Source organism: Myotis brandtii, unplaced genomic scaffold, assembly GCF_000412655.1.
Source record: "Myotis brandtii unplaced genomic scaffold, ASM41265v1 scaffold480, whole genome shotgun sequence".
Classification (NCBI taxonomy): domain Eukaryota; kingdom Metazoa; phylum Chordata; class Mammalia; order Chiroptera; family Vespertilionidae; genus Myotis; species Myotis brandtii.
Window position 1 is genome coordinate 827,652 of NW_005368342.1, and position 12,598 is coordinate 840,249.

Consider the following 12,598-nt stretch of genomic DNA (forward strand, 5'->3'; position numbering starts at 1 on the left):
GGGTGGGGGTGTTGGGAGCAGCTCCAGCAAAATAGTAAACCCCAGGTCGGCTTTGGGATTGACTGCGGGCCACGGGGGAATCTGCCTGGGCGGGACGAAATGGCGCTTAGATCGGAGTGCCACTCCGGCCCTGCAGCCACGCCCACCCGTGAACGGTTGTCCCCTTACGGGCCTAATTTGCTAATTTGCATATTACCTCTTTATATATTAAGATTAGATATTCTGTAGTTTTGCTTCATAAGCACATTTCCAGTACATGGGACAGTCACAATTCCTCTCTTGCCCGCCAGGGGGCGCAAACTAAAATTCCTCCTGCATTCCAGACTTCTGTCCCGATCTGGGATGGAGAGACCTGTTTGCAACCAGGAAATCAGCGGAACCTTGAGGCCGAAGGCTTGTTGTTGGTACAGCTACTTTGAGAAAGAACACTTCCGGCTGACGAAGACGTACCCTCAATTTGTGGTTCATCTGGTCCCCAGCTCTCACGTTCCGATTTGTCACGCTAACGCTGGGAGGAGGGCTTGCGTTGGAGGTCACACTGTCCCATTGGCTGCTGGCGCGGTGGCGGTTTGAAGTGAGGCTAGCGTGTTGAGCTGAAGTTTCTGAGGAGTGTCGCGGCCCAAGGCTTAGCGTTTAGCCGAGAGTATGGTGGGAATCCAGGACCAGGGCCGGGTCAGTTCTGGGCCTTCCGGGGGGATGGATCTGGTGTGGAGTGCGTGGTGTGGGAAGTTCGTCAAAGATAAAGGCTTGTCGCCCCTCTGGGCCCAGCGCATCGTAGTCGCCTGGCTCAGTAAGGCCGAGTGGGATCAGGTGACGGTGTATCTGTTCTGTGATGACCATAAATTGCAGCGGTACGCGCTGAACCGCATCACAGCATGGAGGAGCAGGTAAGGCAACCTGCCTGCATGCTGCTGGCACCTTCCTTTGTGGAATTCCTATAAGGCCCTATTTTCCCTATGAGTGGCTTGGGTGTTGCTTCTCTCAAGTGCCTGGGGGAAAGTCGCAGCCAAGCTCTTGCACTAATCCTATTTGTGGAAAGAAAGGGGTGTTGCCTCAGCAACCTTCTTGTTAAATCTTCGACCTTTTACCTTTCTCTCCTCATCTTGGGGAGGGTGCCAGAGAGCCAGGGCTTAAGGAGTAGGTTAGTATCCTAGGGTGTATTTCCGATTTGAATTAGGTAGGTTCCGGGAGAGCTTGCCTGCAAAACCATTTTTGAATGGGGCGCCTCAGCCAGTTGGTAAGATTTATTTGGAAGCAGACAAGGTATAAAAGTCTCAAGGAAATAAGAGTCTTCTCTAGCAGAATGAGTTGAGGGTTTAAGGGGAAAGAAGGGGTTGTGTCCATGCTGAATTGTTGGTTGATTGCATAGCAGTTAGATGTTGTCTGTGTAACCTAGCCAACCTCTCATTCCCTGTATATTATTGGATCCCAGGGTCATTACCCTTCCTCTTCCCACCGTCTTGATTTATGTCTGTTCATGTACACTTGAGCCAGTATATGCAAGGGTGGGCAAAAGTAGATTTACAGTTATAATACAAATAAATACAGTAATAAATATGTCTGTTCTACACTTGAGCCAGTATATGCAAGGGTGGGCAAAAGTAGATTTACAGTTATAATACAAATAAATACAGTAATAAATAATAATACAGGAATAAACTGTGGTTTGGATACTCAGAATGTAAACCTACTTTTGCACATCCCTGTATTTGGAATAATCTACAGCAACCTAGATTCTGAGGTGGAGGGTGGACCAGTGTTAAGGGACCTTTATGATGGTGCTGGACTGTGGCTCTTTAGGTTAGGCAACGAACTGCCCCTGGCAGTGGCTTCTACTGCTGACCTGGTACGCTGTAAGCTCTTGGATGTAACTGGTGGCTTGGGCACTGATGAACTTAGACTGCTCTATGGCATGGCACTGGTCAGGTAAGACCTACATGGGTAGGGGTGGAGGGTGGTTTGGGGGCAGAGATGGGGTGGGGTAGCATGTGACAAACAAATCTTGGCTTCAGGTGAAACCTGAAGGAAAAAGCCCTGTGTGTCCATGTGTATGGGTCACCCTGTGATTGCTTGACTTGACAGATTTTGTTATTCCCTGTCAACACACATTCCTTTTTTTCTTCTCCTGAGAGCCTTCTCTCTTCCATTTTCCTTTCCTTCTCTTTCTTAGAATGTGGGGTAGTTCAGACTAGTGATCCCTGTAGGTCTCTTCCAGCTTTGACAGGTTGATTTCTTTCTTTCCTCTTTAAGTCTTTCACCCAGAGGAACTTTTCTGAATGGTTCAGTGCCCTGGCCATGATTTAGTGTGGATTCTCCAACTCTACCTCATCTATACCTAGCACTACCCTTTACCCTTCTCTGAAAGATTGCTGAGTTGTGGAAGTGGAGACATGGGCTGGGAGTTCCTGACTTACAAAGTGACTCAGAGTGGTTCTAGCTATCTCATGCACATTGGGGAAAAGGCTGCTACTGAGTTTTCTCATCTCAAAGATTTTGCTCATCTCATCCTATTCCCCTTGTCTGACTTGAGGTCATTCCTAGCTCTTCGTACCTTCTCCATTGTTAAGCTGTGCTCCCCATATCATTTGACCTACTCTCTTTTTAAAAAAATCTAGTTTTATTGATTTCAGAGAGGAAGGGAGAGGGAGAGAGAGATAGAAACATCAATGATGAGAGAGAATCATCGATCTGCTACATCCTGCACGCTCCCTACTGGGGATCGAGTACATGCCTCGGAATCAAACCGTGACCTCCTGGTTCATAGGTTGACACTCAACCACTGAGCCACACCAGCCGGGCAGTCCTTTGTTCTAACACTTAAAACCTAGAATGTTGTAGCATAAATATGTTATATTATGTCATGACTATTTATTCTAGACTGAACTCTTCCAGTGTCTTATTTATCTATATGGCTTTAGTACAGGGCAGACTCTCAGTAAATGTTGGACTGTATGGAACCATCCTTGCTCTGGCTGACACCAACCATAAGAACAGGACAGAACAGTCAGTGGAAAGGTTGTGGAATGCAAGCTGTCATTAATTCAGCAAGGTGTTTTGAAGTCCTACTGGTTTGAGTAAAACAGTTACTTGGGCTGTGCCACTCATTTCTCCCCTAACCCCAGGTTTGTGAATCTTATCTCGGAGAGGAAGACAAAGTCTGGCAGGATCCCCCTCAGGTTCCTGGCTCAGGAGGTGCGTATGACAAAGTGGTCTTGCTCAATTCTCTCTCCCCAGGAGAGCTCAGTAAATGGGGCATGGGGTGATGTGGGCACACAGTAAGGCTAGTTCATTCCATCACTGCCAGCCAGCCAGGCAAGAACCCCAGAGACTCAGCCTTCAGCTTGAAAGAAGCCAACTTCCTCCCTTATTTATGAGTGCTATCTTCAGTGGGCTTGGCCTTCCCATCTTTCTGAGAGTAGCCCAGTGAAGCCAAGGTGCCCAAATGGAATGCATTACTGGGTGGGGCCAGGAAAGAGGTTGCCGTCACAGCACCTGCCCTCTGGGAGCTGACAGTTTGAGGGAGAAGATAAGCTCAGCCAGGCAGCATGAAAATACCAGGTATTCCTACCCTGAGTATGTGAGGTACGTAGAGGGCAGGAGGATTCTCAGCCATCAAGTGAAGCTTCCTGGAGGAAGGGTGGGAGGGAGGGAGGAAGGTAAGGGTACCCAGGGAGAGAGACTGGTACAGGCAAGAGAGAGGAAGTCTGGAGAAGGTGGTTTTTGATGCTCATTTATAGGAATCTCTTTGTTGGAGGAATGTGGTTGGTGGTTGGGGGATGCAAGTATCGTTTTATTTTCTAGTTTACCTCCTCAGAGCGGTAAAAAGAATCAGGAGACCTGGTTTCTCATCTTGGCTCTGCCAGAAAGACTGAAACCTCCTCTCAGGACCTCAGTTTCTCTATCTGTAAAATGGGGGGAGGCCAAGCTAATTAATTTCTGTGGTCTCCTCCAGCTTTAACATTTTCTAATTTCTGCACTCACACCCTCCCTCACAATCAGGTGAACATCCCGGATTGGATTGTTGAACTTCGCCATGAGTTGACCCACAAGAAAATGCCTCATATAAATGACTGCCGTAGAGGTGAATCCCTAAGGAATGTCTATCATGAGCCCGGGATCCTGGGTTGGGTGGCACTGGGGGGAGAGGGAGAGGGAGAGGGAGGAAGGTCTTCACCTGGGGTCAGAGCCGGGACTAAGGTGAGGCAAGTTAGGCACTCGTCTTGGGTGCAAACTTGAAAAGCTCAGTAATCATGATAGATAACATTTCAATGTGGAAAAACCCATAATGAACAAAATACCAACATTTTAAAATGAAGACAGGATTAGTGTTACTGAATTATCCTTTTGCTTTAGACTCCAATATGGGTTGGCAGAGCACTGTTCTGATCTGAATTGTGTTTTTCTGGCTTCCCCTTAAATTTTATGCCTGAGGAGGAGGTGAATGGGAGTACGTTGAGAGGTGTGAGCCATAAAGTGTAGGAACTCAGCAGTTCTTTGGACACTCCATTCCAACTAAGAACCTCTGATTCAGCCTAGCCCCTTCATGTTGGGGAAACTTGGCCAAGGCCATGTAACTACCTAGTAGGCTGTTCCTGTTCTCCCACTTGACAGCCCTGTGCCATTTTTGGCTTCCTGTATGTAAATCTGGTATTAGTTTTTTTTCTAGGAAAGGTGCTATTAAGCAGGAGAAAGCAAAGGACGGGGATTACTGAGAGGAAGAAGGTCTGCTTCTGGATGTTTAAGATTTGTGCCTTCTTGGAGCCAAACCTTTTCTATTTGGCCTTCCCATAGTGCTTGCAAAATGAGCTGGGGGCCTGCTAGGAGCTTTCATGTGGCTGCTCCTAGGGCACTGCCTTCTTTCCTCCCCTCTTTTAGGTTGCTATTTTGTTCTGGATTGGCTCCAGAAAACCTACTGGTGCCGCCAACTGGAGAACAGCCTGAGAGAGACCTGGGAGTTGGAGGAGGACAAGGAAGAGACAGATGAAGACAACCAAGAGGAATCAAAGAACATTGTTGATGACATCACAGAACAGAAACCAAAGCCTATGGATGAAGGGAAAGGTGCAGAGCTGGATGTCAGGGCTGATGGAGACAGCACAGGTGACAAAGAGATTGATGCACATTGGGAGAAGGCTCAGAGACATAAAGAGCTGTATGGTAAGTGTCCTTAGGTAAGGCAGAGAGGGATCCATGAACTTGGAAGACTCAGGTGTAGGGTTAATACTGGTTATTTTCCATGCTCAGCATTTCGTCTGAGGTTGTGGTGAGTCTTAGCTTAAAAGAATTGTAGACACAAACCATCTTCCTTGAGTCCTGTAAGGTAGGAGAGGCAAGAATTCTAGTTACTCAACAAATGATGTGAGAAAGGCTCAGAATCCCCTATCAGTAGAAGGTGCTAGGCTGCCTGTCCTATCTGTTTCCCTCTTTTGTTTTCAGAAAGAGCCCGAGAACTACTGGTATCATATGAAGAGGAGCAGTTTAAGGTAAGAAAGTGCCCTTGACTTGGCATATTTTCACCTGCCCCAGCCACTTCTTCCCTTTTGCCAGCTACCTGAGAGAAGTCCTGAGGAGGAATTTGAAAGAAAAATGGCAAAGCTTGAGGGAACTTCTTGGTAAGAGAGTGGGGGGACTAGGAAGGAGACAAGAGGAGCAGAGTCCAGTTGGCTGATCCCCCACACCGATGGAAGGGAGCAGATAATGGAAGTTTGTGGATAATCTATCTGTCTCACTGAGTGGTAGGGAGCAATTGGGCATAGGTGGTTGCATAGCCCTGCAGTACTGCAACTAATCAGCAGATGGTGCCCAAAAACTTTACTAGATCTGGTAAGCTTGAGGAGTGCTGTTTTTTAGCAGGAAGGGAGGTAGCTTAGAAATCATTTGGCTTAACCCTGCCTTTTCTCCAATGAAGAAATTGAATCCATGGATAAGTGAATTGGCCCAAGGTCACATGCAGTTAGCGATGGAACCAGGAATAGAATTTGTGTCTCCAGATTACCTTTCTTCCATTGATTTCCCTCACCCCTTGGCCCAACTCCAACCAAATGCCCCTAATGAACAATTCAGTATTAGGGTATATGGTTGTTGGGAGCCACAGGGAATTAAGGGGTGGGAGGAGGAGGAGGAAGGGGAGAATATCTGGTATTTGAGGTTCAGGATATTTTTAGTTTCAGGTCCCATAGAGGAGAGGTGAGTCCATTCCTGTATGTCCTGCCCTGGCCCCTTAAGGAAAGTGCTGAGAGGTCTTATGGGAAGGCATCATGGAGGGGTTGGGGGTGGGTTGCCTGGCTAACCCAGCCTTCTGATAGGACCCTCTTTGCTGGCAGGTACTGGAGAAATTTAGGTATTTACCTCAGGCTGTTAAGGTGTGGAATCAACTGCCCCCGCCTGTAGACTGTATCCTGGCAGAACTCAAGGGCATTACATGCGAGAACAGGTGTGTAATTAAGTAATCAAGGGCTGCCTACTCTCTAAGGTAGAGTGTAGCAGCCTCACTGAAATGAGTTTCTATATCTCAGCTTGCCAACCTCTGCTGTAGGAAATCTCAGTGATAATTCTGATTCCCCATGGGGTGACCCTGCATTCTGCATGACCCTTTTTCTTCTGCCCTGGCAGCTACTAAATCACTTCAATGGCCAGAGGCAGGAGGTCTACTGTTATCCATCTCCTAGCTAGGTCTGCCTTCTCTGTCCAGTGGTTGTGGAGCTCTTGGCAACTAGGAAAAGGCCTTAATCCTTACCATTTTGCTGCCTAGCCCTTGTCCAAATTTGAGGTAAAAGATATATGATGGGCATTGCTGGTCTTTTCTTTTGAAATTCTGTCAGAGTATCAGCAACCCCTGGATAGTTGTGGTTGGGGAAACAGGAGGGGCCTTCCCAGGGCCTGGCTCATCAAAAGACTAAGTCCCTCCCTATTCAGTATGGCCACCAACTCCCCCTGCCCCAGTAGTGCTCAGACAGTGTCTATCCATTTCTCTCCTTCCTAGCTCTTGGGGGCTTGCTACCTAAATTTAACTAGAAAGAAGTTTGGGGAACCTTCCACTGAGAACCTGCGGAGGAAGTGCTATACCTTCCCAGCTAGAGAGACAAATGAATCTGGGATGGAGCAGAGAAGGTAGGAAGGTGGTATGTAAGTGGCAGAGTAGGCCTGGGTGGGATCCTGCAGTGAAGGTTGGGGTTGCCCTTGGAGTCTTCTTCACTTCCAGGATACTGCTAGGTCCAAACATGTTTAATCAATGTTTGCTCAGCCTAGGCTTCTTGGCTGGCCCCCTCAACAGTTGGGAAAACTATCCTTGTGCCACTATACCAGCCGTGGGCAAACTACGGCCCACGGGCCGGATCCGGCCCGTTTGAAATGAATAAAACTGAAAAAAAAAAAAAAGACCGTACCCTTTTATGTAATGATGTTTACTTTGAATTTATATTAGTTCACACAAACACTCCATCCATGCTTTTGTTCCGGCCCTCCGGTCCAGTTTAAGAACCCATTGTGGCCCTCGAGTCAAAAAGTTTGCCCACCCCTGCACTATACGGTAGTATCTGCCTGGTTGTGCTACGCAGGCAGCTAGTAGGCTGCTTTGTGTGCTCTTCCTGAATAATGACCTGAGGAGATGGGAGATGGATGGAAAGACAGACAACTATTTCCTTCTTTAGCCTGGTGGAGGGTGGGATCTGAGCATGACAACTCTCCAGGTATTGAGATACTTTGGGAACTCTTGTTTCCCCTCTAGGCCTGTTCAGCTAGTAGAGCCTCTCTTGGGAAACTGCTAGCTCTGGAGGAGACCGCTGGCTAGTGCTGGTTTCAGTTTGAGCTAGATAGGGGTGAGGAATTACTCCTACTGCCTACACTTTCAACCTCTATAACTTAGCTCTGGGTTCTTGGGGTCCCTAGGAGTAAGGATCATATTCAGTCTAGCAATGAAGTCCCCAAAGTTTCTGCTTCTAGGATCTGAAAGAGAGCAACTTGGGAGAAGTGGAGAGGTAGGAGACTGGAGCACTGTCCAGAGACACAGTCTGAACAGGAACTAATGGGTGAAATTCCTTGACCCTTTGACTCCAGACGTTTAACTCCTCCGTGGACCTTAGACTTTTCTCCATCTGTGCTTTCAGGCTTGTTCAGTCGCTGCTGCCCTTATTATGGGCCTTAGGTCAGCATGTGCTTGGTAAACACTTGTTCAAAACCCACTGATCTTAGTCTCTGGCCCAGCTCCTACCCCAGGAGGCTGAAGCCTGAGACCCAACTGTCAACTATCTTCCCTTCCCCGCCCCCATGCTGCTTTAGCCACTTGAGCCAGAGGCATTAGCTAGCTGCTTTGGGAGTAGATAGGGGGGTAGGAGAGGGTCATCTGCCTGGCTTCAGTTTGTTTAATTGAGTGTCATCTTTCTCCAGGGAAGCTGTGCTGGATGCTTTTCTAGATGATGGCTTTCTCATCCCCACATTTGAGCAGTTGGCAGCTTTGCAGATAGAGTATGAAGGTAGGGTCTTGGGGGCTCACTACTGCCTAGGGTCCTGTGTTTTTTGGGCAATAACATCAGGGGTGGGCTGGGTGGCCCTGGGTTGGGGGGTGAAAGGTTGTTTCCTGCCATTCCATAGCCTCTGGAAGCCCCACTGGGCTGAGCAGAACAGGTAGCCTCACTTATAAGCCCTTATAGGGCTTTTCTTAGGTGGCCTGGAATTGTGTGGGGTGAGGTGTGGTTGGGTTGGGTTGGGTTGGGGGAATCTTAATGCCATTATTGTGCTGTGTTAATTGTGATTTAGCCACTTGCTAGAGAGCTAGAACAGCAGAACTGGAAGGGCCTTGTGAGGTCATCTAGTTCAACATCCTCATGTTACAGATGGGCAGACTGAGGTCCCGAGAGGGGAAGGTACTGACCCAGAGTCACACAGTGAGTTATTGACAGAGCTGAAGCTAGAACCAGAGCTCTTCTTCTTTTATACTGTTTTGAGTCAGTTGTTCCTTGTCTGATACTAACTAGTTTCTCTCCCTGCTGCTCTGCTCTTCTCTTTCCTCCTGCTCTGCAATGGCATCTCTGTTTTTGTTGGTGGTGGGGCCGCCTCTCTTTTTTCCTCTCTCTCCTCCCCTTCCTTCTCTTCTTCCCTCTACCTCCCCCCTTCCTGTCTCCCTTTGCACCCCCACCTCCGCTTTCTCTTTCAATGCGTGACCCTTACAACCAGAAAACGTGGACTTCAATGATATCCTGGTACCAAAGCCGTTCTCTCAATTCTGGCAGCCTCTGCTCAGGGGCCTGCACTCCCAGACCTTCACGCAGGCCCTGCTAGAGAGGATGTTCTCCGAACTGCCAGCCTTGGGGAACAGTGGGATCCGGCCCACCTACATCCTCAGATGGACGGTTGAACTGATCGTGGCTAACACCAAGACTGGTGAGGGAGACTAGTCCTAACCCCAGGGCCTAACCCAGCCCTGACAAGAGTATCTGCTACTGTTCTCAGCACGGCTAAATAGCACCAGGTGGACACATCCTTTGTTAGAGGTTTAGGTTTTTCTAAGAGGGCCTTGCGGCAATAGTGGACAAATCTCCCTTCACCTGTTTTCTTCTCAGAGCCAGCTAAACTGAGCTGGAAGCAAAGGGCCTCCAGAATGCTTTGAGCAGTATAGAGTGGGCAGTCTGGGGGTGGGGTGGGGAGGACAAAGTCAAGCTTTTTAAAGTTTAAGGTTGGATAGGGGCTTACTGGTTCCTTCTTCTCAGATCCTCTCTTCTCTCTTAGGACGGAATGCCCGCCGATTTTCTGCAGTCCAGTGGGAAGCAAGAAAGAGCTGGAGGTTATTCAACTGCTCTGCAACCCTTGACTGGCCCTGGGTGGTTGAGTCCTGCTTGGGTTCACCTTGCTGGGCCAGCCCCCATCTCCTCCAGCTGTAAGTCTCTTGAATTCCATCTGTTAAGAGGGTGCGGCACTGCAGGCCTCAGGGCCTCACAACCTTAGAATGGCAGAGTCAGACCAGTCCTTGCAAGGATACCTAGTCCCATCTCCCTCCTACTAATTGATGGGAGAACTGAGTCCCAGTTTGGAGAGGAGTAGGGTATTCTTGTCTAAGGTCACACAGTTTAGGACCTGGCTGAGTCCAATATAAGAATGGATGAGACAACCCCCTTAGAGTGGTTAGCCAGTGACCTGTACAGAGTAAGTGTACAATAAATGGTAGCTGTTGTTTATTATTGAACCCATTCTTCTGACTCTAAGCTTAGTGCTGTCTCCTCTATTGTCTTCCCAAAGTATACCTCCCATAGGTGCTCTGCAACCTTCAGTGGCTCTGTATTGCCTTCCTGATGACATCTAGGTTTCTTAGATGACGTTCAAAGATCTTTCAGCCCCTGAGCAGAGGCTGCCCCAATCATGGTAACCCCACCTCATGTGATTCTCCTTTACCCATTCACCCTGGGGACTATAGTCAAACTGGATATTGTACTGGTTCCTATAAACACCCGTGGTTGTCTGTCTTCCCTTTTCTCTGTCGCTTCCTCACCCTGAGCCACTTCCCTCACACTCACAGGAGGCTTTAGCACCTGATTCTCTTCCTTCTTTCTGGAGCAATATCTGTTTCATTTGAGTGACCCATCTGACTCTGAAGCTCCTAACTCCAGTGATCTTCATTCTCCATGACACTCAGCAATCCATTTCCATCACTCAGAGCTCTTCAGTCTCTGAAAGCTGACATCACAATATCCCAGTCAGTGACCACCACCTCTTGTCCTTATTTCTGACCCTCAACCTCGCATTCCATGGCATCTGCTCTTTGCCTGCATCCAACCTCCATCCCTCCATTTCCTACCTCCCTTGACCTTGCTTCCCCTCAATCCTGTGTTGATCACTTCAGCTATTCATCAGCATTCTTGGCTCTGCTCATTCTTTGGTGTATCTGACTTGCAAACCTCCAAGCTGGAATTGATATCCACTCTGCTTCACTCACTCCTCAGCCCAGGGAGCTGAGCTCTACTGGAGAAAACCACATAGCCCTGCAGATTGCTACCACTGCAGAGGTATGATTTTTTTAATCTCAGGCCAAACCTCAGTTCTGCTTATCTGAACTTGTATTTGTTTTCTGCCCATTTTCATCTTTCCTGACTGTTTTAAATCCTTACCATTCACCTCAGGCCCCTCCCCCTTTCACCCTACCTTCTTGACCACATGGAGGCATCCTGCAGGGCCCCCTCGACCCAAGGTCTAGTCCTCGTGAACTGATCTTGGGCTACACTCAACCTACTTGCCAGTTTCAGGATGAGGTGGCCTTCCCCTGCCTCAGAGTGTGCCCCTCCATGTGTGCTTTGGAGCCACCTCTGCCAGCATCGTTGGGTCCTCATCCCAGTCTCTCCCTTGCTTTGCTGGCTCTTGTTCTTCAACCTATAATTGTGCCTGAGTGTTTCTCACCTTAAAAGAAAACAATAACACTCAAGCAAAACCTCCATTTGACCCTGCATCCCTCTGTTGGGTTATCACCAGCTTGTCACTCCTTCCTCTCCTGTCAGAACATCTCAAAAGAATAATCTGCATTAAACAAATCTTGATTTCCTTACTCTTCTCTTACTCTTCAACCAGTCACAATTTGGCTTTCACCCCCAGAGCTTCTTTGACCTCCTAATTACCAAATCCAGTGGGCCCTTGTTCCTTGCTGTGTCTGCTGCATTGATGCTGTTTACCAGTCCCTCCTTGAAATGCCTGTGCTTTTTTGCTAGTTCCTATAAAGTTCTGAGGCCCAAATCTTTGTCTAGCCCAGGTCTTTCACCCAAGGTTCAACCTCCTATATTTGACAGCATGTCAGACATCTCCCCTTGGATGGCCCACAGGCACCTTACTGTGACCAAAAGAAAATTGATCATCTCACTCCCTACCCAAACCCCAAAGGGGTCTTCCTTTTCTGCTCCCTATTTCACTTGGTACCAGCACTATCTACCCTGTCATGTTGACACTCAAGTACTTCCCAAATCTGAGATTTTGTGTTGCCATGTCTCTTTCTCCTAATGTCTCTTTCCCTCTATCAGACTATGCCTTTCAAGGGCAAGGGCTCTGCATTAGCCATCTGTGCCCCAGCACACTACACAAATCTAGGCCCCAAATAGGTCTCAGTAAATGTTGCTGAACTAAACTATACTTTGCTGACTTTGCCAACAGTGCTGTCTTTTGTGGGAGATAACTCCATGCCTGGGAAATGAGTGAAGTGGGAATCTGGATGCCAAGACCCTCTTAGTCCCCTGATGCCCCCAATAGAGTCAGAAAGTCTTTTGTTTTGTTAATTTTCACTGGAGGATATTTTTTCCATAAATTTTTTTGTTAGAATGGAAGGGATGGGGAAAGACAGAGAGAGAAACATCAATGTAAGAGAGACACACTGATTAGTTGCCTCCTGCACATGCCCCAACCAGGGCTGGGAATCAAGCCTGCAACCGAGATACACGCCCTTGACTAGAATTGAACCCTGGATCCTTCAGTCCACGAGCCAATGCTCTATTCACTGAGCCAAACTGGCTAGGGCCAGACAGTCTTTCTTGAGCTCTGATGCCTTTTGGGGCTCAGTAGTTGCTTTTATTATTATTGCTAGAGGCCCGGTGCACAAAAATTTGGGCACGGGGGCGGGGGGGATCCCTCA

At 48.1% G+C, this 12,598-nt stretch overlaps 1 protein-coding gene across 6 annotated transcripts in view; it reads left to right on the top strand.

Annotated features, from left to right (window-relative positions):
• Positions 1-398: 398 nt before the first annotated feature.
• Positions 399-12,598, top strand: part of LAS1L (LAS1-like, ribosome biogenesis factor) — a 25,095-nt gene continuing 12,895 nt past the window's right edge. Inside the window, exons 1-11 of one of the 6 annotated variants that reach the window (XM_014547673.1) lie at positions 399-887; positions 1,801-1,926; positions 3,123-3,192; positions 4,000-4,081; positions 4,876-5,157; positions 5,437-5,483; positions 6,324-6,433; positions 8,386-8,471; positions 8,832-8,882; positions 9,172-9,378; positions 9,724-9,871. In XM_014547673.1, coding sequence (XP_014403159.1) covers positions 646-887; positions 1,801-1,926; positions 3,123-3,192; positions 4,000-4,081; positions 4,876-5,157; positions 5,437-5,483; positions 6,324-6,433; positions 8,386-8,471; positions 8,832-8,882; positions 9,172-9,378; positions 9,724-9,871 — 1,451 coding nt within the window. In that variant the 5' untranslated portion in view covers positions 399-645. The remainder of the gene's footprint in view (positions 888-1,800; positions 1,927-3,122; positions 3,193-3,999; positions 4,082-4,875; positions 5,158-5,436; positions 5,484-6,323; positions 6,434-8,385; positions 8,472-8,831; positions 8,883-9,171; positions 9,379-9,723; positions 9,872-12,598) is intronic. The other 5 variants (XM_014547674.1, XM_005876178.2, XM_005876179.2 and 2 more) reach the window with 5 other exon arrangements.